Source organism: Pagrus major, chromosome 4 (genome assembly GCF_040436345.1).
Source record: "Pagrus major chromosome 4, Pma_NU_1.0".
NCBI classification, from domain to species: Eukaryota; Metazoa; Chordata; class Actinopteri; order Spariformes; family Sparidae; genus Pagrus; species Pagrus major.
In genome coordinates, this window is record NC_133218.1 from 34,857,418 (window position 1) to 34,878,606 (window position 21,189).

The 21,189-nt window shown below is 41.4% G+C and overlaps 4 protein-coding genes across 5 annotated transcripts; 1 reads left to right on the forward strand and 3 right to left on the reverse strand.

Annotated features, from left to right (window-relative positions):
* Positions 1-312: 312 nt before the first annotated feature.
* On the reverse strand, positions 313-11,679 carry heatr3 (HEAT repeat containing 3). Its single transcript, XM_073465144.1, has 15 exons — positions 11,407-11,679; positions 10,882-11,054; positions 9,262-9,349; positions 8,896-8,996; positions 8,456-8,565; positions 7,198-7,338; positions 6,706-7,001; positions 4,649-4,739; positions 4,292-4,446; positions 3,887-3,969; positions 3,569-3,705; positions 3,216-3,304; positions 2,237-2,380; positions 1,993-2,169; positions 313-1,779 (listed from the first exon to the last, which is right to left on the reverse strand). The coding sequence occupies exons 1-15, from the start codon at positions 11,545-11,547 to the stop codon at positions 1,666-1,668; spliced, it is 2,040 nt and encodes a 679-aa protein (XP_073321245.1). The 5' UTR covers positions 11,548-11,679; the 3' UTR covers positions 313-1,665.
* Positions 11,680-12,393: 714 nt separating this feature from the next.
* Positions 12,394-15,471, reverse strand: cnep1r1 (CTD nuclear envelope phosphatase 1 regulatory subunit 1). The gene is made up of 6 exons (XM_073464543.1): positions 15,388-15,471; positions 14,738-14,809; positions 14,004-14,077; positions 13,800-13,909; positions 12,902-12,956; positions 12,394-12,803 (listed from the first exon to the last, which is right to left on the reverse strand). The coding sequence occupies exons 1-6, from the start codon at positions 15,410-15,412 to the stop codon at positions 12,762-12,764; spliced, it is 378 nt and encodes a 125-aa protein (XP_073320644.1). The 5' UTR covers positions 15,413-15,471; the 3' UTR covers positions 12,394-12,761.
* Positions 15,472-16,034: 563 nt separating this feature from the next.
* On the reverse strand, positions 16,035-18,558 carry LOC140995282 (arylamine N-acetyltransferase, pineal gland isozyme NAT-10-like). 2 transcript variants are annotated; one of them, XM_073465261.1, is made up of 2 exons: positions 18,466-18,558; positions 16,035-17,716 (listed from the first exon to the last, which is right to left on the reverse strand). In XM_073465261.1, exon 2 carries the CDS (start codon positions 17,709-17,711, stop codon positions 16,839-16,841), a length of 873 nt encoding a protein of 290 aa, XP_073321362.1. In that variant the 5' UTR covers positions 17,712-17,716; positions 18,466-18,558; the 3' UTR covers positions 16,035-16,838. The 2 variants fall into 2 exon arrangements, with proteins under 2 accessions (XP_073321362.1, XP_073321361.1); XM_073465260.1 differs by lacking the exon at positions 18,466-18,558 and adding an exon at positions 18,162-18,416.
* Positions 18,559-19,489: 931 nt separating this feature from the next.
* Positions 19,490-20,941, forward strand: LOC140995025 (protein C19orf12 homolog). The gene is made up of 3 exons (XM_073464911.1): positions 19,490-19,562; positions 20,295-20,469; positions 20,604-20,941. Exons 2-3 carry the CDS (start codon positions 20,310-20,312, stop codon positions 20,843-20,845), a joined length of 402 nt encoding a protein of 133 aa, XP_073321012.1. The 5' UTR covers positions 19,490-19,562; positions 20,295-20,309; the 3' UTR covers positions 20,846-20,941.
* The last annotated feature ends 248 nt before the right edge of the window (positions 20,942-21,189 follow it).

The following is a 21,189-nucleotide window of genomic DNA, read 5'->3' on the forward strand; positions in this document are numbered from 1 at the left end:
AATGCACAGTACATATTGTACAAGGTAGTATTAAAACCCTCACAGGTAACACAACAGATCCTAACAAGTACTTACATTACCACCAATCAATCAATTAAATGGGCGGTATTCAAAAAATACCTCCTCAAGGTGACATTTTTAAGTTGCTTTTTCTGTGTAAACATAAACCTCCTTGCTTATTCTGCACAATGCTTTAAAATGTACTTCTAAAGGAATTCATATGTAGAGATGGCAATGTTTATCATCTAGTTGAGCTCCGTCGTCACTGACGACGACACCAAGATGTTTAATGACACAAAAGGAAAACAAACATTTCAGAAAATGCTTCAGAAATCAGGATTTATTTCAAAAAAGGCATTCATTTTACAGCCTGATGACATATTCCCTCTCGAATGTACCTTTGACATTTTCTTTTTTTAATCAATGATATGCTATTTTATTTACATTTCCCTGAAAAGCAGTAGGAACCCAGGGAAGCTGTGTCTGACTCTTGCAACATATGAACCCTCTGACATTTGATTAAATGCCAGTCGTGGGTGTAAATAAACATTCAGTCTTTACCATGAACTGCACTAATGAAAGCAAATGCGTTGACTTTGTCAGTTTCTCAATGCATGATGAACTATGGATGAGGTGCAAAATAAATGGCACCATCCAGGATTTACATATTCAAAACCTTCACAGTTGTTAAACAGGACTGTTGGCTGAAGGAGCAATTTTTGGATGCTGATTAAACATCATAAGTTATTGGCGTTAGTGACACCCAATCTATTTTCTATTTGAGCATTTACTTTATGATGTTACTGACCAGAATGCTTTTGCTGCTGTGGTGACTTGCAGACGGATAAGATCAGAAATTTACCACAACAAAAGTTACCATCGCACGCTCATGAGATAAGTTCCCCGCAGAGGCAGATGGTCGAGAGATGGAAGGTGGAGGGAGCACAGAGAGGCAGAGGTAGAGAATGAATGTGTATTTCAAAAAGGCTACAACGCCTGTCCTAATAGATTTTAATGTTGTAACAACTTTGGCAGTGAGTGTCGCAAACTTTTTCAGCTTAGAAAGTTACTGAAATTATAAAGTAATTTTGTTTCTCTTTAGGCAAGTCAGCCAATCCTGTCTTAACAAATATCCGTAACACAAAATCTTCTCTTCTTCATTAAGTAGTGACACTTCTCCTTCCTATAAAAGGGCCTGTGATTTCAAGCAGCTCTGCTTCCTGCTTCTTGCAGCAGAACTGCAAACATCCGTTTTTTCGGCCCACTGAAACATGGGACAAAATGAAGGATACACATGTGACCTGGTGTCAGCTAGCTCTCCACACCTGGTCTCTTAAAAAATGTTACTGGGGGACATGAAAATAAACTTAATTGGGTTGAATGACACTTACCAACTGAGGGAGCAAAAATAAAAACCTCTCTTTACTGCAACTCGCAGTAACTAATAACTAATTTAAGATTTCACCCCTTCGTCTTCAAAACACACGATAGTAAATCATTATTTTGAGAATATTAACAATGAAACCAAGCCAAAAAAATGGTTTACTACCAACATAATAAATACTTGATGGTTTTTACAACCATATTCTGGTTCATTTTATGCTCCTGCTTGCATTTAGGTCCAAACCAGGTCCAAGTGATCATAATGTGAAGCGCGGCAAGTCCTCATTTTTTCACCACCTTCTCCAAATAACCAATGAATCTTCTCAGGTTCACTTTGATGTTGTCGAGCACGCAGAGCTGCTGAGGGCTGTACTTGCCTCTTCCTTCTTTGCGGATCTAGAAGAAAAAGACAAGAAATTGTTATGAAACTGTCACATCAGAAAGAGTATTTCTCCTCTTGGTTATTGGTTTGAAACGATATGTTAGTTAAGGTATCGGAATATGTATTGGGAAGGAAAAAATGGTATCAAACCATCTCTGGTGAGCATTACTATTTGTAAGACGGAGAAACAAATATGTGTTGAGTTCGAAGACATAAGTCTCTGGTACCTTGGCCTTGAAGACAGGTTGAAGTGTCTTCAGTGCAGGTAGTAACTGGATGTTTTTAGCAGCTGTCTCCGCCTCGTCTCCATCCGCGAAAACATCAAACAGGGCGTCGAGGGCCTCTCCGTTCACAACCAGGTCGGCATCCCTCGTGGCAACTTGAAGTAAGGCGTTTCCGATCATCTGTGGGAGCAGAGTTTCTTAGAGGAAGAACAAAATATTCAGAGGGAAGACTAGAGAAACATTATACCTGTAGGGTTTCAGCAGTGCCCTTCTCTTTGGCTAATGTGCTGCCAGTGATGCCCAGAATGGCGACGGCGTTGACCCTCACACTAACAACTTCACAGTGGGTGGCTGCTTCGCTCAGGCTCATCAGCTGCTGGGGGGTCATACACTAACAGAAATAAAAGCAAAACACACAGATATAGAGCGATCCGAAATTAAAACACAGTCAACGTCATTTAATGTGAGCAGGCAGTACGTTATTAAGTTTGATGTGAATACAAAGTCTAGTTCTGTGTTGCCTCTGTATTTATTCAGCACTGTTTTCGTTCAGTCAACAAACATGGAAATGGCTTAAAGGGGCGCTCCACTAATTTGACACAGTTTTCTTGACAAAGCGATGACTATTCAGTCTGTAAAAACAGTTGTATAATGTTTTCTGTGGCTGTGTAAAAAGAAAGAAACCCTGATGATGTCAGCACGGTTGTTATTGTTGTTTTTTAACACTGGAGGTGTGATGTATGAAAAGTGTGGACATTTACCAGGCAGGACTTAGCTGTGTTTCAGACAGCTTGGAACTTGAAACAATTCTCACCTCCCACAAGAAATACCACTCAAAGTTGGAGTTCCTACTTCATCTACCCCGACTCATGAAAAAGCAGTTGTCTGACGTCACAAAAATGGCAGCACTCATGGGGAGAGCGGTAGGATGCATTAGGGAATTGAATATTTAGATACTTTTCCAAGTATAGGGCACATAGGGTATAGGGTATTAATGTGAATTTTCAGAAAAAAGTTATTCCGATTAATTCGAACAGCACACGAGTTGAACTGAAGATGTTACGTTGCGTTATGGGAAATGTAGGAGCCGGCATTTTTTTCAACTCTCCTCTGAGACCCTTTGCAACTTCATTCAAGTGCAATACTAAAATAGTTGGAGTGACCCTTTAAATTCCCCATGTTTAAAATGAGCAAAGGAGAGGCTGATGTTGGGGTATATTCTGTACCTGGGAGATATTTTTGGAGGCAATCATCTGTAAGAGAGACCGCATGGCGCTGATGACGGCCTCCAGGAACTCCTCGTCTTTAGGTATCTCTGAAAACAATCAATTAACATTCATTTAACATAAAAGTTCATTGTTTTTATAGATCAGATGTATTAGATGCTTCAATATTGCTGCAACTCAGAACACACATTCATCTTTCTACAATAATTTAATTGTGGTTTTCACATTTCACCACAGTTGTCCAAATCTTGATTCAAATTTACCAGAATTAGCAACATCCGCGTATCCGTGTGTATTGTAGTGAAAAAATGAAACTCAACAAAGAAATACTAAAAGTGACATAAATGTGACACCTGCTGCTCCAAAAACCAGCGTGGACAGGTGCTGTGCTGCTCCCTGCAGGGCCGCCGCTCCTCCCAGAGACTCGGCGTCCATGGTGGAGAGGATGCTATGGAGGCACGTCAGCGCCCTGGACTGCACGCGCTGCATCCTAAAGGATCGAACAAGAGGTCGCTTTTGTCAGAGAGATTTTTTATCTAAGACTAAAACTGTGTGAAAGAGATAAAACAGCTTCCCTCTTTTAAAAAAAAAAAACACTTAGGTGTCTCACATAAAGAAGTTATCTTGATCTAAGTTTAGTTAAAGAAAGAGTTGAGAAGAGAAAGGATTACTTTTTTATCAGGCTTCTCCAGGAGGGATTCTGATGGCACACGTCCATGGCTTCTTTCCTGGGGAATTCTGTCTTTTTGAGGACCTTGAATCGGGAGGAAAAAAGATATTACCACAACCATCTTTATGTGGTTGCACAAGGGCATAAAGGTGCAAGACAGATCTTTATCAAACTGCACAGGCAAGTAATTTAATACTTTTGCTTCAGGTAGAAGCAGGGTGGGGCTCACCCCATAATCAGAACCAAATCTTGAGTTTTTAATTAAAGCACAGATTATTAAAATGACAGTTAAATTACATTCACATGCTTATCTCGACATTCTGGCACTGTGAGAGCCTCTTTCTTTTATAAAACTATTTCCCAGTGGCAGTGTGAGGTGTTGTTGATGAAGCAGACAGGTATTTGCCTTTTCAGGGATGCTGTAGCTGATCAAAGCCCCGTGAACCTCAGCTGACAAACACAGAGGAGACATAAGATTGGACACTCCATCACAAAGGCCGTCTGGACCCATGTCGCTTTCGTCACTGCTCGACTCCTCCTCCCACTCGTCGTCAGAAGGGTCTAACGGGCAACACATACAGAGAATTGATCGACAGATGAACAATAACGGATTTCTAGGCGCGTAAATGAAGTCAGTTAATGCGTTTGTTTTTACAATAGCCTTTCCGATATGCAAACACATACTGGGTGGCGGTGTCACAGGAGATAATGTTGATGCGAAGTGCCCGGGGTCAGCACTGCTGTCCATGCCCACAACACTCACCGTCAGAGCAGCACATGTTGACGATGATCTCTAAGGACGTTTGCTGGGCTGTCAGCAAGGCCGTTGCCTCCCTCAGCTCCTCCTTGCCCCTCTGGACAAAAACAAGCAGCCATGTGAGTCAACAACCTACAAAAGCGATGGATGTTAGCACAGTTATCACCCAGTCTGAGTTCAGCTGCCCACTGCGTAGGAGAGATTGGTTTCTACAGATGTACTCAAACATGTCTGGTTGCACTTTTGAACTGTGCTGCAAGTGAAAACCGCTTCGAGGGTGTCACTTTTTGAAGGAATGAGGTTTAAGTAGAGCTTATCTGTTCGGCCAGCTGATTACAGCTGTTCCTGGGTGTGTTTGGGTTTGTTTGGCAGCGTTGTGGCAGAGAAATGCGCTCCATGTTTACACGGCTAAACTAGGAAAAACAAAGCTTGGATTGAGATAACCCCCGTTACGTAACCCACAATATTACGGGGTATTTTGGAGCGTCACCAACAATCTTGGGGCTCTGACTTCGACTGAGATGACGGGGACAGCTCTGTCTCGCTGAGGTCAGACTGGGGGACTGTCAGAAGGGTGGTGGAAGCCGGAAGTCAGTCCCCAGTTGAACTCACCCCCCCCAACCCGACAGTTTGTCTGCTCTGTCAGTCTGGCTCGCACTTCAGGATGACTCATACGCCACCTTTTCACCTGGCATCAACGCACACTTCTGAAATACAAAACTGGATCGCTTTTTTTGCTATAAACACAGATATACATATCCCACCCTGCATCATTTAGTTGTCATTGTAATTTTTATCCACAAGGGTCTATCCAAAATGCCCTCCCTCAAGCACCGAGTCAGCCAATAGCAGGCCTCCAAAGTTGTCATGGCTGCTGTCATGGCTTTTATAGGATTGTGTTACACAATCCTATAAAATCCATGTTAATACATCTTTAGTTGCTTCCAGTTTTCCCAAACAGTACGCCCCAGGGTTCGATCTAAAAATGAAACATACCGGCAAGTTTACATACTGTATTAAGAATTGGTTTAATCTGTTATTTATGTATGTACGCTTTGCTATTTATTGTCTTTCAAACCCACCTGGGACAAAGTCTTAACACGAAGGGGGATTTGTGATACTTCTGAATGGTTCTTTCTGAATTGTTAGTGAATAAGATTAATATGACATGATTCTTTGAGTATTTACACAATCCAGACCGGTTTTGGCTGGTGAAGGCACAAATCAAGCTTTGGCATCACTGCAGGCAGTTGGCCAAAGTCCCTGGTAAACCAGCTCCTTGAATGAAAACTAATCTTTCTCTATTTTGACGTCTGCCTGATCAAGTCCAGGCTACCACGACAAGCATCTTGCTCTCTGCTGCTACAACTTTGGGTGGTGGTGTTTTAAAATCTTATTCTGTGAAGGTCAATGTGATTTTTATTCATTTAGTGAAAGGTGGGGCAGCGTCATACCGCCATGTACTGACCACCCGCCACCGACTAAGAACAAAGTGTGACTGTGATCGGCTTTATAAATGATTTACATCTGAATACTGTTTCACTGGATTAAAGCCGAACAATAATGGATTTTCGTAGCCAACGCTACGCTACGCTACAGAGAGATATTTGAGAGTTTTGGAAAAGCTGATGATATATAGGCAGATGTTTTGCATATATACATTACATAAACATACATTTTTTAAGACGTTACCATACATTTGGTTTTTAAAAGATGTGTTAAAAGTTGAAAAATGTACTTGTTGGTGCTGTCTGGAGGACAAACTCTCTATTGGGGACAGTGTTTCTAAATGCTCTCCAAGGTCTCTTTGGCATTTCTGTGCCACAATGTTTTGTTATTTATCAGCTGACATGATACCGATATTGATATAGATCTGCAATCAGTTATTGTCAGCCAGTATATCAGCGATTGCACAGAAACATGCAACTGACAGTGAAACAGGGCTCATAATCTCTCTGACGAGTGCATTTTACAGTGTTCAAAGGTCAGGGAGGCCTACAGCCTGCTGTACACATAAAGAGGAACAGCAACACATGGAGCTCTACATGACAGATATCACTTACAGGCAAGAGGTCAGAGACGTCGTTATCAACTTTCGCAGATTTTCCATTCCTCTTGTGTTTAGGTGCTTCCTCCTCCTCATGATCCATCTCGTCCACAGGCAGCTCTCCGGCAGCCTGCTCCTCTGCATCCGGTGCAGCTGGAGCGTTTCTGAGACGAACCTCTTCTGCTTGTCTGAGCTCAGGTATCAATGTACCTGTGTCCAGATCCAAGCACTTTGACAGGTTGGCCACCACAGCGTTGAGGGTCTGGGCCTGACGGGCAGCAGGCAGACTGCCTTTCATGTTCCACAGTGTCCCTGAGAGACACAAGGGGCAGTTAGCGCTCAGGAGGGGGTATTTATTAAAACTGTATCAGTTGCAGTTCATGTTCCTTAAATGTATAAGCAACTTCTGTTCACAGAGGACTATTTTTTAAATGTCACTTTCAACTTGTGCAATAGTAGTGAGTTCCAGTTTTCAACAACTTGTCTAAAAAGAAGTAACAAAGTGTACCTGCAGCCAGTGTCCTGAGGAGGGTGTGTGCCATGGCAGGCTGAGATGACAGCAGCACATTCTCCAGGACTCCGAGCACAGCAGTGTTCAAGCTACACAGCAGCTCTGGGTTATCCTCAGTCACAGTGTGCAAACAGTGGGCTGGACCGACACAAAGAGGAGAGACTTCAGAACCGGTTCCTCAAAGATTAGTTAATTACTCGCAATAACTAAGTCCAGTTCAGTTCACATGTATGAAGTCATTTCTGTCATCTGCCTCATACATTACAGAGCTGGGTGTGTCAGCTTCATTTACACATCATACCAAAAGTGTTTCCCACATCACATATAATTAGAGATAGACAGATTATCGGACTAGCTGATTATCGGGGCCGATGTTCAGCATTTTTCCGAATATCCGTTTCAGTATGTTGTGTGTCCAAAAATGGAAATACTGAAGTAAAGTACCGCAATATTGCACTTAAGTAGAGTTTACTTGTGATCTGTATCAGCCTTGAAAAAGCCATGACGGCCGATCACACAACACATAACAGAATAGTAACAAAATATTGCATAAAAAATGTGGCCATTAGTTCAATATTTGTTATAGTTTGGTCAAAATAATTAACTCTTAATTCACTGTGTTAAATGTGACAATGTCGGGAGAGAAGAGGGCGGGTGAATCAAGGGCTTATTTCGAACAAACCAGAGTTGGAGATTGTCGGTACAGTGAGAAGACAAACCGAGAAGGTGGTGACTAATATTCAGTATCTGTCAGGTTTGAATTAAGTGTGATCAGATTATTTTTTTTAAATGGAGTCTGGTGGCTTTAGCAAGAGCAACATAGCGCCTCTTTCTGGTTAAACAAAAAGGATCTCATTCTTAAAACACGAAGGTTGACCGTTCAGTAGCAAAAACAAGCACTTTTAGTGGACATAGTTTAAGAGTACATTGGAGCCAGTTTTGAGGCTGTTGCCTGCAGCGGTCTTGCTCAATACTGTGACCAATTTCAAAGATTGTTGTCCGTATTAGTCACTTACACATGTTAAAACAGGGCCCAGGTCGGAAAATACCCAAATGATCCTTTAAGGAATATATCGACAGTTTGGGGAATTTGCTTAAATATTAAACTAGAGCTAGAAGCGTGTTACGTCATATGTAAACAGCACCCAGCTGTTAAAATGTACACAGGAAACGTTTCAGCAGCAGAAGATGTGTCCTTCAGCAGCCTTTGAAATCAATTATGACAACCAATTAACAGTATATTCACTCGACCTACCAGCAGATATGGCCAGTTCCACGTTCTGTGGGTGTCTCTCCAGACACTGGACGACCACATCCAGGAGACCCACTTTGTTGAACACGGACAGCGCCTGGCTGCTGCTCTCACTGGAAACGCAACACAACATGAGAGAGCGATAAAAGACAAGTAACAAATGCACACAGAAAGACACGGTGCATCATCTTTGTGTGAATAAATGCAGATAATGGCAGGATGGGTGTCAAGAGGTGGGCTTGTGACTATTAGATGAACTAAGTGTGTCATTTTCTGGACTATGGAGTGAAGTATATAATGAGTCTCATGAGCAAACCAGCAGCAGAAGACTAGAAAGGAATCTACGTGTAACTATGGAATGAGCCGCAGTAAACAGCAGTGAAAACATCCCAGTAAAAGTTAAAAACACGCTGCCAACCAGCCTGCACTACACGTCAGCTTACCATAGATTCCAGAGTAGGTTCACAGCCTCATTGGCAACATCCTCCACTGCATTCTTCTGCTCAGTCATCGACACAGAGGCACTCTCGAAACCAGCACAGCACTGTGGAAAACAGGTACGAACCATTATGCATCCTGAAATATTAAAAATATTAACTCTATATTTTGAAAAAGGCTTTCAGTCTGAAATGAATTCAGGTGAATATTGTTTGGGGTCCTTCGTTCCAAGTGTGTGTGCAGACATTATCACAAATGGTGATTATCTTTGCTCTGGAATGAAACCCAGTTGCTCCGGCCCGGCTGCAACAGCTGCTGATGAAGAGGAACTGAAGTGATGGGGTGAGCTAAAAGCAGTGGCGGAGTCTCACCTCTCTAAGCAGTGCTGTCAGAGGAGTCATGACGTCGTGCTTCACCATGTCCTCGCACACCTCCTGACCTCCGCATGCACTCAGATTCCTGTCGGGCAGAGACAGTCCAAGACACACACTCATCATTTAGATGGAGGAGATTCGCAGTCAGGGATGCTGTTTGTGTGTGTGTATGTGTGTGTGTGTGTGTGTGTGTGAAAGGGAGAGCCTGGGGGTGGCCCTGTGAGCAACTGTCTTATTTTGCTATCCAGAACATGGCACCTGATTTAAGGGTTCCTTAACGACGACAGTCAGGACGGGGTTAGGACCGCACTCTGATACAAAAACAAGTGTTGACTGTTAAGGGGTCGATGGTGACGACGACTATCATTGTTGTGTAACTGTTGTCAAATGTTGTTTGTTATTGTATGGGGGTGGTTATTCGGGGTAATTCATAAGACAGTCATAACACAAAGCATCAAATCATGAAAACCAAACAGCTCATTCTTTCTTATAGACATTTTTATAGTAGCATGGCGCCCCCTGTAGAACTAACATGACAAATACTGCTGTACTTAATACCCATAATGCTTTGCAATACAACATTGATGTAATGTTGTTTGAAAAACAGAAAAATATCTGAAATATATATTATTTTCTTTAGCTGCTTCAGGCTGTTTCTAATACCATGTTTATTTCCCCTTAAGGTCTTTAGATGCATGCACAATATATGGAAATATAATCTAAATTGCAGTATGAGAAAGAGTTATTAAAATTTCTTCTAAAGGTAAAATGTTTGACAAAACAATGTTTTGATGAAGTGCTGCTGAGATGCTCTCGACTACAAGTCTGGAAAAAGTGGGGTTTTTTGGCACAGACCCCAAAAACTGCCACACCATCATGTTTTTCATTTTAACTGACAATTTAAATCACACATCCAGGTTTGTTCGCTAGCAGTCTTCTTCTTCACTCCCTTTGCTGCTATGTTTTCTTGTAGGTAACCGACTGACAATCAGTGGAAGAGCATGAAAAGAGCAGCAGGAGTGTGTGTCAATCACCTGTGCTGCAAACAAAACATGGACTTCTTCTTATAAACATTGCTCCACCTGTTAGCAGATTGTCCCACCCTCACCCGTATCAGTTACCTTTGACATTTGGAGCAACAAAATGTAACATCCTGGAGAAAGATCATTGATTGTTTGGCATCCAACCCGAGCTTGCCAACCCAATGTGTCAGTATTTGAGGATTTGGGGATGAGACTCAACAACCAACTATATTTTTCCACCAAGTTACATTTTGGTACTTCAAAGGAGCTGAGCCTTCGTTAATGTTATCAGTTCCACCTGGATGTTTTCTGCCATGACAGGTCACAATGTCTGCTGTGAATAAAGTCTAATCAAGAGCGTCTTGATGACTTTCAAAACCTTGTTGAATGTGGTGACACAAAGACGCACGTTTGCCATTGACAGTGACTGCTCTGCCAGCTAAATGTAGCTGCCGGAAACTTGTTGTGGACAGGGGGGACCTTGTTCACCGAACGCATCTTGAGGCCAGGATGATTCAAAAGCCTCAGGATGCTTATGGTAAACAAACCAGACCTCTGTAGGCCCAGTCCATACCACTGTGCTATACAGACTCACCTGAGCGCTCCAGTGGCAGTCTCTCTGACAGCCACGCTGCTGTCCAGCAACATGGGCCCCAGGCGCCTCACAGCATCCCTCTGGAGGAAACCTGGGATGGTCTGGCTCTGCTGCACCACCCGGGAAATGCTGGCACATGCAAACTCCCGAACATCTGCACTGGGACTCTGCAGCTATGGAAAAATATATACAAAACATGACACCAACTATATAAACTGAGCTGTTTCAGACTTCCTATAGAGCACTTATGATATGATAAAACTTCTCTAGGACAAGAGGATTAAGGATCAAGGACTTCACTTCACTGAACAAACAATAACATGACAACTAAGAGTCTCAAGAGTGAAATCACACATTCAAAAGTTAATACCAATTAATAGGCAGACTAACCAGGAGATCAACAGTTATATCAATAAATGATACTCTTCCTGGTAAATGATTCATTAAAATACTGTGTAAATATATACACTCAGCAAACAACAGTTTAAATACAGGTGAGAAAACAAGCTGAGACTGTGGTCATACTTTCTCCAGCAGCTCCGCAGCTGGACAGCTATCATCACCGAGGTCTTCTTCCTCAGCGTCCGCTTCCTTCACAGCGATCGCCGGCAGCCCGACACTGTTGAACTGCGGCCTTTTAAATTTAGTGGTTTTACTTTTACCCATTTTAATGTCTATTAAAGTGCCAACTGCGCATTTAACGGGATTTTTTTCTTATTTTCTCTCTCTGTACACTCAAGACGAAGCGGCCAACCCCTCACAAACACATTCCGGTTCCAGCCTGGTCGGAGGCCATGTGGAAGTATTCTCTGCCGTAAAACGCTCGTTGTTAACAGAAAGCAGGGGAAACTGTCGCAAAACGACGGGGACGGCAACACGAATGCAAAAACGTCAAGGAGGTCGTGTTATGCTCGTTTTCAGGTTCATACCTTTATCTGGTGGTCCTAGAAGAAAAGGTTTACATACTTTAATTTTCAAAAATACACATTATATTTCAGCATCCTTTTTCACAGTGTGTCTGACGCCTGTTACATAGTGACGCACATAAGTTACGGTAGTTAAGGCTCGACTACAAACCAGGCGTTTCAGGCAGTGTTTTTCTGTGGGAGAGAGTAACTCCCTTTGGCGTGGACTTTGGGCTTTTTCCCTTCACAGACCTTTTACAAGTTAGATTAATCAGTTACTCTAAATTGTCCGCAGGTGTGAATGTGAGTGTGAATGGTTGTTTGTCCCTCTATGTAAGCCCTGTGATGAACTGGCGACTCATCCAAGGCTGACCCCGCCGTTCGCCCAATGTAGGCTGGGATCAGCGCCAGTCCCTGAAAAGGATAAGCGGTTACAGACAATGGATGGATGGACTTTTTCCATGCACAAAAATGCGACATAACACAATAAAGGAAAGGCTGAAACCCAAAAAGCATAATACGACCTCTTTAAGATTTTTGCCAAACATCAAATATACCAAAGGCAGAGGCTTGACATGAGATAAGACAGAAATAATTAAGAGACATGTTTTCACCCCTCAAGTATTTATTAGGTAAATAACTTTAAAAATAGAAACATTTTGATAAAATACATGCTCAACATTAGAAACAGAAATAAACACACATGAACTCACACTGAATGAGTAAAATATATCAGACGATGTGAGCAGATCAGCAGCTTCGATGGTGACATCAGCACAGCGATACTGTTAAAAAGGCCCAATCAGTTCATTTCTTCTTTCTTCCAAACACATTCCCACCATGATGACGAGATCTGCCCCAGTGCTGTCACCCCTGGTGCTTTTCAGACCACCCACAGTGCTGAAGACGCCGAGTGATCAGTGGCTATCAACGAAGACCAGGCATATTGTCTGACCACCTCAAAGAAGCTCGTGGTTACTGGATGTTCGGTCGTGGCTTGAGAATAAGCTTCCCTGTCTGTAAAATGATGGAAATCAGACGAGTGTTAACAGTTGTATACAAGTTGTCTGAGCAAGACTACAAAGGAGCAGGCTACAAGAGATTCATGAACTCACATCGTCGCAGGACATGTTGTATTCTGCTAAAACCGTCCGACAGCGGGCAGCAATACTGAAGGATGTCAAAGATGTGAACCAGTAAACAGCAAATCCTGAACAGGGATGAATCAAGTGCGAGTACCCGGACATTTCTTGTATGCTCTACACGTTTTTGTCAATGGCTGCGACTAGATGTGTGATGTCAGTGCAGATGATGAATTCTAAAGCCCTATTCACACGGGACTAGTATTACCAGGAGACCTCATGTGATTTAGAAATATACCACCCCACATTTGTCTTTTGTCCTGATTTTACTGCTCGTCTCCTGGATATAATGTCATGGATCTGTGTAACAAACTTTGCATCTGTTCTTCTGCAGCCACATCAATTCAGTTTAGACTTTATTGGCCCACTACCTGCATGCGTTACAAGCATAAATACACACTTGCAGCTCTTTTAGATCAAGTAAAAGATTATTTATGGCTGCACTTAAATATAACAACCTTCGTTTGCTCCTAACCTTCTCTGTCATCACGTTTAAATGTCAGTATAGCTCATCTCACAGCACAGCTGTTGACAGCTGTTACACATATCATGAGCTGTGATCAAATTTCTTTCTTGCGCAGTTGTCTGTCAACAGAAAATAGATCTTTAATAAGAAATGCAACCCCAAGTCACAAACATGCTGATTTGCACAGGATCAGTTTGGTGAAATATGGTCAGTAATATGTGGTGGAAATTTTACTTCACAAATTACAGACATGGTAGATTTGCAAGAAGATCACAGTTGTTCTCTGCCATTATTACAAAATTACAAGAGATCCCCAGGTAATACTAGTCCTGTGCAAATAGGGCATAAGTCTGACTAAGCCTGCCAACGTGCTGCTTCATATGAACTGCAACAGAAAAAGGATACATTGATGGTGCCACAACTCGTTTGTGTATTCCAGCGAAGAAGAGCGCTATAAGAGTGATGCAGCTGATGGTGAAGAAGGGGTGATTCCACAGTGATGAAAAGAAAGAGACCTGCAGAACAAAGAGGGAAAAAGAAACATTGACGATTGAGTCAATAACAAAACTTTCGCTTTTACAGATGTTCTTTATGGTAACTTGTACATACCTTCTGTGTGTCGGGGTCTATTAACCAGTTCCAAGCCCCAGTAGCCGTACAAACAGACACCACTATCAGTATCACTGAAACAAGACAGGTGAATGAGACTATGGGCAACAACATGAAGTGTGTTCACCAAAACGATATACTGCAAGTCGTTTGCTCAATATTAGTAGTAACACCCACTTCTGTTTTTCCTGTGCTTAGTGAGCAGCAGGTTTACGATTCTTTTGTTTGATAGTCATTAAAAGTTGGGTTGAAGTCAATAAATAGCAATATATAGGGTTTCCCAAATAACAGACTGAGACAAATAAAAAGGTACCAGGTGAGCCGCTACACCTTGTCAGCCATGGTTTTGAGTCACCGCAAGGGCTGCCACTAACAGTTAATTTAATTATTGGTTAATCAGCCAGTTACTTTCATGGTTAATTGATTGTTTAGTTTATAAGATGTCAAAAATCTGTTCCCAGAGCCCAAAGTGATGTCTTCAAAATGCTTCTCTTGTCCAACTAACAGTCCAAAACTTAAAAACTCTTCATCTACTATCATAAAAGGACAGAGAAAAGGAGCAAATCCTTTCATTTAAGGAGCTGGAACCAGCAAATGTTTGACATTTTTGCTTGCAAAATGACTGAAGTCATTTCAGTCTCAATTATCAAAACATGTCCATTAATTTCTTTTGATCGACTAATCAATTAGTCCAATAACTGTAGCAGCTCTAGTCACCACTGATGATTACTTACTTCTCCACCTGCCTGTTGCAGGTTGCAAACAGGAGACATACTCCGTCAGTCTTCTCTCAAAAGCCTTCAGGTCTGAAACATAGATGGAGATGTTAAAACAGACTGTATGATGACCTAATATCAAGGCTGCATGTCTTTTGAATTCAGTGGAAGGCTCTCTGCAAATCAAGTCACGTGATTTATAAAGACTATAACTAATGTTACCTTAAGCTTTAAAGCTCAGTGTGTGTCACTTTGTATGTAACTGTGAGCATGTCAACTGATGTGAAGCCAGATGCATAACGTGAATAACGACAAAGTTATGAGTTAAATATGTCACACTGACTGCCAGCACAGCTTTGGCTGTCTTTGTATGGCAACTTTACTTCGCTGGCAACAGAAACTAACAGACTGAACACGAAAATAAGTGTTATTTTATAACTAAACGAGCGTGTGAACTACCGAGTGTCTACTGACATGTAAGCTAGGAAGCATGCTAACAATCCTGAGCAGACTAGCCGGCTAGCTTAACTAAACGCTGCGCACAGCTCCGTAAACGCATTTTAAGACGTCGGTTTTGATTTCCTTTAGTGGTTAAAGCTATGCAGCCAAAACAACTGGGCTGCTATTTAAAAAAATGTGTACATTTAATTTGTTTTCTGTGTTGTTACCTTCGGCCTGTTCCAAGGAGTTCATCTCTGCTGTGGTCCCAGCAGCCTGCTGTTGGCTGTGCCGCTACTTCCGCTAGGCTGAAGGACAGGGCGTGCGAACCAATCAGCATTGAGCGTGTGCTCAGCGCCAACGTGATTGGCTGTAAGACAAATAAAGGGCGGTACAAATCCCCGAAGCCCCTCCTCCTGCCCTCAGGGACTCTACTTACTCAGACCCCTCTCACCCATTTTTGGTGGTAAATAACATTACAAACAGACACATAAATAACAATAAAAAATCATTTAACATGCAGGAATAATACAGTTAGAAATATATTAATGCATGTAGTTTTAAAAGCACTTTAAACTGACTGTGGCAGCTCAGTTTGTTGGCTGAGTTAATGATGTGGATGGTCAATCTGAACTTCCGCGAACTTGAGCATAATTATTATGTATTTATGAGCTGATCCTTTGTTTCTCTGTTTCTTCTTCATAGCTGCAGGTATAGATTAAAATCCAGCAATTAAGCTGTCCAGCATTGTGACCCAGCTGGATCTAATGCTGTTGATCCCAAAGGAAATTTAGACATCCAGTAGCAGCACACAACTGACAACAACAACCCTAATCTAACAACATCCTCCACACAGAAAACACTTGGAGACAGAACAGAAGATATGAAGTATTTTAATAAGGCACATCCAGCGGTTGTCAGCATGAGAGGAACAATACAATGCAGTTTATTCCATCTAACATTTGTTGGTCTATGCTTAGATTTACATTTGGACACATCTGGATGTGGAGAGGGGCCCAAAGATAATGCCTATGTACAGGGACCAGGATTTTGTGCTACGCCCCTGATGATAAACCTGATTATGCTCCAACAACAACCAGAAAAAACAGCCTTCTTACAAAATCACAGGTTCAGCCATGTTTCTGAAGTAAAAGATTAAAAAGTTTATGAGTATAATATTCAGCATGATGATGATATATGAGTGAGTACACAGTTAATGACAGAGGACACAGGGTCCAACACTGAGCAGAAACTACTACAGAAATTACTACAGAGGTTAAATTCAAAAAACAAATTACTTGACTCAGGACGCAAAGCATTTACAAGATATGAGCTCAAGAGTCTCACGGCCGGAGGAATGAAGCTGCTCCGTAGTCTGGTGGTACGGCAGCGGGTACTATGCAGGGTGAACAGACCGTGGCTGGGATGGGTGTTGTCTTTTAGTGTCCTTTGGGCTCTGTGCAGACACTTCACTATATTATTAGCATTAACAGTTGAATCATGGCCTGTTTTCTTTGGATTTTTTCATTTATCTTGTACAAATTATTATTGTAACTCTGACCTAGCTGTTATATCAGAGGTATCTGACTCAACAGTACATGATTGTTTACTGTCAAAGTGTAATAAAATGGAGTGACACCTTCAAAGTGCTGTCACAAATCACCACAGGTCATGGCAATTCTCAGAGTGTGTACCACGCTTTGTTGCTTACTGGCTTCAGTTTGTTCTGCAGCTTTAAATTGAACTTTTCCCTCAGAATCGGCTCTATCTCATCATCTGTGACATCCCTCATGTCTATGACATCAACACCCTCCTCAGGTTTGTAGGTGACCTCACTGTAGGTCCAACCAACGAGGGCTTTGAATCCTGTCGGTGTCTGCAAAGAGAGGATGGACTTGTTGGTGAACAGCGAAGCGGGATCCGTCTGGAGTTTGTCGCTCACATCCCTGAAGTGATCTACCTCCCGAGGCACCAACGTGAAGGAGTAGATCTGCTTTGTGTCGTTCCTGTTCACCAGACTGCTATTGGTGAGCTCTGGATTGAGAACCTGTGGCTTTCTGCCGGTCTTCTCCAGCACCCACATGTCCCCCTTGTCTATGACACGAAAGACACCCGCCGCCTGAGGTTGGTCCTTTCCAGAGACGAGCTCCAGGGTCTCCCGAATTTGGGAGGACACCCCAAAGCTTACATCTGCTATGTAAGCCTTTCTATCGATGACGATCTTGTTGATAAGATGAGAATCATAGGGACCAAACTCATTGCTGATACTGTTGAAAACTTTGGAGCTCAGCGTGGTAGTATCGAAGCCCATTTCTCTCAGCACCCAGCCAAAGAGGTAGTTGTTCTCGAGGCACCAGCCCCCGCGGTTGCTCCTCACTATCTTGTTGAAAATGACCTCGAGGTCCATGATGATCTTCTCACCGCAGTGAATGCTGAGGTTTTCAAATGGCACCGACATGATGTGCTGTTTGTGGACAGAATTCAGGGTCGCCAGGTCCAGTTTGTCAAAAGGGCCGTGGAAGCCGATTCTTTTAAAGTACTCCTCCAAATTCATCTTGCCTGGAAAACACAAGAGATCACATGAATTTACATCACTTTCTAACTGAGATGGAATGTAACTAAGTACATTTACTCAACTACTGTACATACAATTTCTTTTTTTTTTACTTTTTACTCAGTATTTATTTGATAACTTTAGTTACTAGTTACTCTGCATATTGCATCCTGCATCAGAGTCAAAGAAGCACATTTTTAAATGAATTTATCGGATATTTATTTAAAAAATGTTAAATATTGACTCCAATAATCAGCCAAACCATAGTATACTGTTAATAAACACATGTATGATTGTATTTTTAATACAAGTACATTTAATATCAAACATTTCAAGACTCAATATTGTTTTACTTTAATTCCAGGATGACCTCAGGGTACTTTTAAAACCTAAAACCCAAACTTAAAACTTTCATAACGTATTAATTTAAAGGACACAAGTTGCACTTACATCTAGACTCCAGTGTCTTAAAGCTTAAACTTGTCATAGATAATCAGGCTGCCAGTTTCCTGCAGAAGGAACTTTAACATGTTCATGAAAACATACCTCTATCCTCTTAATAACAACAGGCTACTGAACTTTGTCCCTGTACAAGTTAATGTGTTGTCTCGTATAAAGACTTGAGGGAAGTGAAAGTAAACCAGGTGCCTCGCCCTGCAGCGTCTCAAAGTCTCCCACTCGACAGTTTCTTGCACCCTTTAATTCACTGACCTCCTCTCGGATCACCTGCAGCAGCCTTTAAACAGCCTCTTACCTTTTCACTGAGACGTCTGCTGCAGCTGCCTGTCCTTCTTTTTCTTCTTTGGTAATTACTAGCTGGTAGTAAACCGTGACGTCTGCAGTTTGTGCTCGTGTATGGCCGCTAGGGGCGCTGTCAACCAGCTCCTCACTGAGTCTGTGATAAAATGTCGTGTGTTTTTTTTTTAACCCTGTGTTTCAACAGACTCACTGATGGTGTGTTGGGAGGGGACAGCAGGGTGGTGATGTTGTCCTTAATGGTCAGTGAGCTGTGCAGTGGCTAATCCAGACACTCTGACTGGACGTTGTAGTCTTTGCAGTTCACGTTCATTTTTTTTTAATATGTGTTTTTGTTCAATGGGTACTGTACGGTGGCCCTGAAGGTCCAAGCAACAACGCTAGAGAAAACACAACATCACAGAAAACAAAACGATATTACAGAATACTAACGTTTTTTTTCCCTCAAATAAATAAATAAATAAAGTCAGTATTCTAACTTTTTTCTCAAATAAATAAAGTCTGAATTCTAACTTTTTTCTCAAATAAATAAATAAATAAAGTCAGTATTCTAACGTTTTATCTCAAATAAATAAATGAATAAATAAATAAATAGTCAGAATTCAAAGTTTTTTCTCAAATAAATAAATAAATAAAGTCTGAATTCTAACATTATATCAAATTAATAAATAAATAAAGTCAGTATTCTAACTTTTATCTCAAATAAATAAATAAAGTCTGAATTCTGACTCCCAGTTCAGACAGCTGACGGTTGATTAGAATTGCTGAGGTATGTTGAAATCAGCAAACTTGTTTATTTCTGTTGTCAATTTCAGCTCAAACTGTAACGTTAAGGTTAGGCCTGTATATTACAAACGTTTGTGTGTGAATGAACATGACATGACTGAGTGTGTGTTTAGCTGTGATGAATCCTCTCGTCTCCTCTTGAGTAGACATCTGTCAGTGGCTTCATGCAGCTCAACACATTTTACAGTTTGTGCTCCACCCAGCTGACTGAAGATAAAAGTAAACAAGTGTGATGACTCAGCAGTTCAATCTGATATCAGACGAGTAAATAAAGTAAAACCCCCCGGTATATTCAGGAGAAGACTAAAGGTAAGACTACATCATAAAATAAAAAATAAATAAAAAATAAATAATAATAGTAATTGCAACAATTAGATAGTTGTCATTTGAAGGCTGGTGAATGTTAAATTTTAATCAAACCATCATTGATGTTGTCATTAAGTCATCTTGCCTGAATTAACTCTATGCACTATAGGCTACTTATTATGCCTATTTATTTATTTATTTATTTATTTATTTATCTATTTATTTATTTATTTATTTATTTATTTATTTATTTAGTTAGTTAGTTAGTTAGTTTTCAATGCATGTTGAAATTACAAGTAAAAGTGAAAGTAAAATTCATGACAGACTGTGATGCCCCTCCGGTCCCCCACCCCTCCATAACTCCAGGGTCACTGCATCTCAATGTGTTTTGCTAAATTTTTCAATTTCAAATCTGTTACATGAAGTCTGCTGAACACTGTTTTCTAAGCTGCACACACCAAATACTTGACTTAGAAAGAAATGTGCTTATATTCAGTGTGCACTAATATGACACTCAGTTGTTGAGGCACAACTCTGTTTGCAAAATGACACAAGGTACAAAACAAGTTTCAGTGAAGGTCGAACTGAAAGGGCATTTAAATGGTTTCTGGGGTTAATTTAATGAGCTGACATGTCACTTCTGCCTCATACTGTTTCATATTTATCACGGTCAATAAAGTGCTTCCATAATTATCTGAGAAAATTTGTAAAATCCTCTCTTTCCTATCATGCCAGTGTCTTAATGCAGTGATGGCTCAACGAATCGATGATGTCATTCGTCTCTGCTGTAAAATAGCAGAGGGCTCTGGGTTCAAGAACACCTGGGAAAAAGCAATCGAAGGAATGTGGACAGCAGGACTAGGAGCACTTGCAGGCGGGCTTCTCTTTGGACCTCCAGGTGTTTTTTTTGGTAAGAATAACGACAAAAAATGACTGATTCTGCTCTCTGTATTCCTGTAGAAGACATTACAGCTAGCAGGTTGATAATTGATCAATGTGCTGAACCTGTAACTGATTCTTTATCTGCCTCCCTCTCTGCACCAGGTGCATCAGTCGGGGGTCTCCTATCCTGGTGGCAGACCAGTGGGCAGTTCAAGTCTGTGCCTCAGATCCTGATGGAGTTGCCAGATGCTGAGAAACAGGAGCTCTATGACGCGGTTGTGGCCGTTTTAGACAACCTGACCTGGACGGACGCACGCCAGCTCATCGCCATTGTGATGGACGATGCCGCCCTTCAGCAGAAGGTCACTGCTGTGTTGATTGACTACATCAAAAAGAATGTCTGAGAAGAGCTGCGTTATCAGGACTGACTTTTCAATTAATGTTTTGTTTGACAATCTGATGTCAGTTTTGTTCAGATTTTGTGCCAGGAAAGTCATTTATCCCTCCGCTTATGAATTATAAATTAAATAAACATCAGAAGATATTGTTCTTGTGACTAATTATTCAATTATTAAGTTGTCAAGGTTGTTACACTGCACATTTTGATAAATAAAAAACATATCTGTAAGCAAGAATTGCTGAAACACGATCAATTCCCACAATTTCTGTATTATATGGCAAATTAGCACAGAAGTGATGCCTTGATTCGGTTGAAATCTCAAAAAAGCTGTAGCCGTACATTACATTA

What these genes read in the sequence shown, in the direction of transcription:
- LOC140995282 (XM_073465260.1), bottom strand. Translation starts at nt 18,198, where the DNA reads ATGACAAGTTTAAGCTTTAAGACACTGGAGTCTAGAT. An exon ending in TAAGACACTGGAGTCTAGAT is followed by an intron (nt 17,717 to 18,161) that starts GTAAGTGCAACT and finishes TGTGTTTTCCAG; the next exon opens with GCAAGATGAATTTGGAGGAG.
- LOC140995025 (XM_073464911.1), top strand. Translation starts at nt 20,310, where the DNA reads ATGGCTCAACGAATCGATGATGTCATTCGTCTCTGCTGTAAAATAGCA. An exon ending in ACCTCCAGGTGTTTTTTTTG is followed by an intron (nt 20,470 to 20,603) that starts GTAAGAATAACG and finishes TCTCTGCACCAG; the next exon opens with GTGCATCAGTCGGGGGTCTC.
- cnep1r1 (XM_073464543.1), bottom strand. Translation starts at nt 15,412, where the DNA reads ATGAACTCCTTGGAACAGGCCGAAG. An exon ending in CTCCTTGGAACAGGCCGAAG is followed by an intron (nt 14,810 to 15,387) that starts GTAACAACACAG and finishes TCTATGTTTCAG; the next exon opens with ACCTGAAGGCTTTTGAGAGA. An exon ending in CGAGTTGTGGCACCATCAAT is followed by an intron (nt 12,957 to 13,799) that starts GTATCCTTTTTC and finishes GACATCCTTCAG; the next exon opens with TATTGCTGCCCGCTGTCGGA.
- heatr3 (XM_073465144.1), bottom strand. Translation starts at nt 11,547, where the DNA reads ATGGGTAAAAGTAAAACCACTAAATTTAAAAGGCCGCAGTTCAACAGT. An exon ending in AACCTACTCTGGAATCTATG is followed by an intron (nt 8,566 to 8,895) that starts GTAAGCTGACGT and finishes TTGCGTTTCCAG; the next exon opens with TGAGAGCAGCAGCCAGGCGC. An exon ending in GCTGGTTTTTGGAGCAGCAG is followed by an intron (nt 3,305 to 3,568) that starts GTGTCACATTTA and finishes GATTGTTTTCAG; the next exon opens with AGATACCTAAAGACGAGGAG.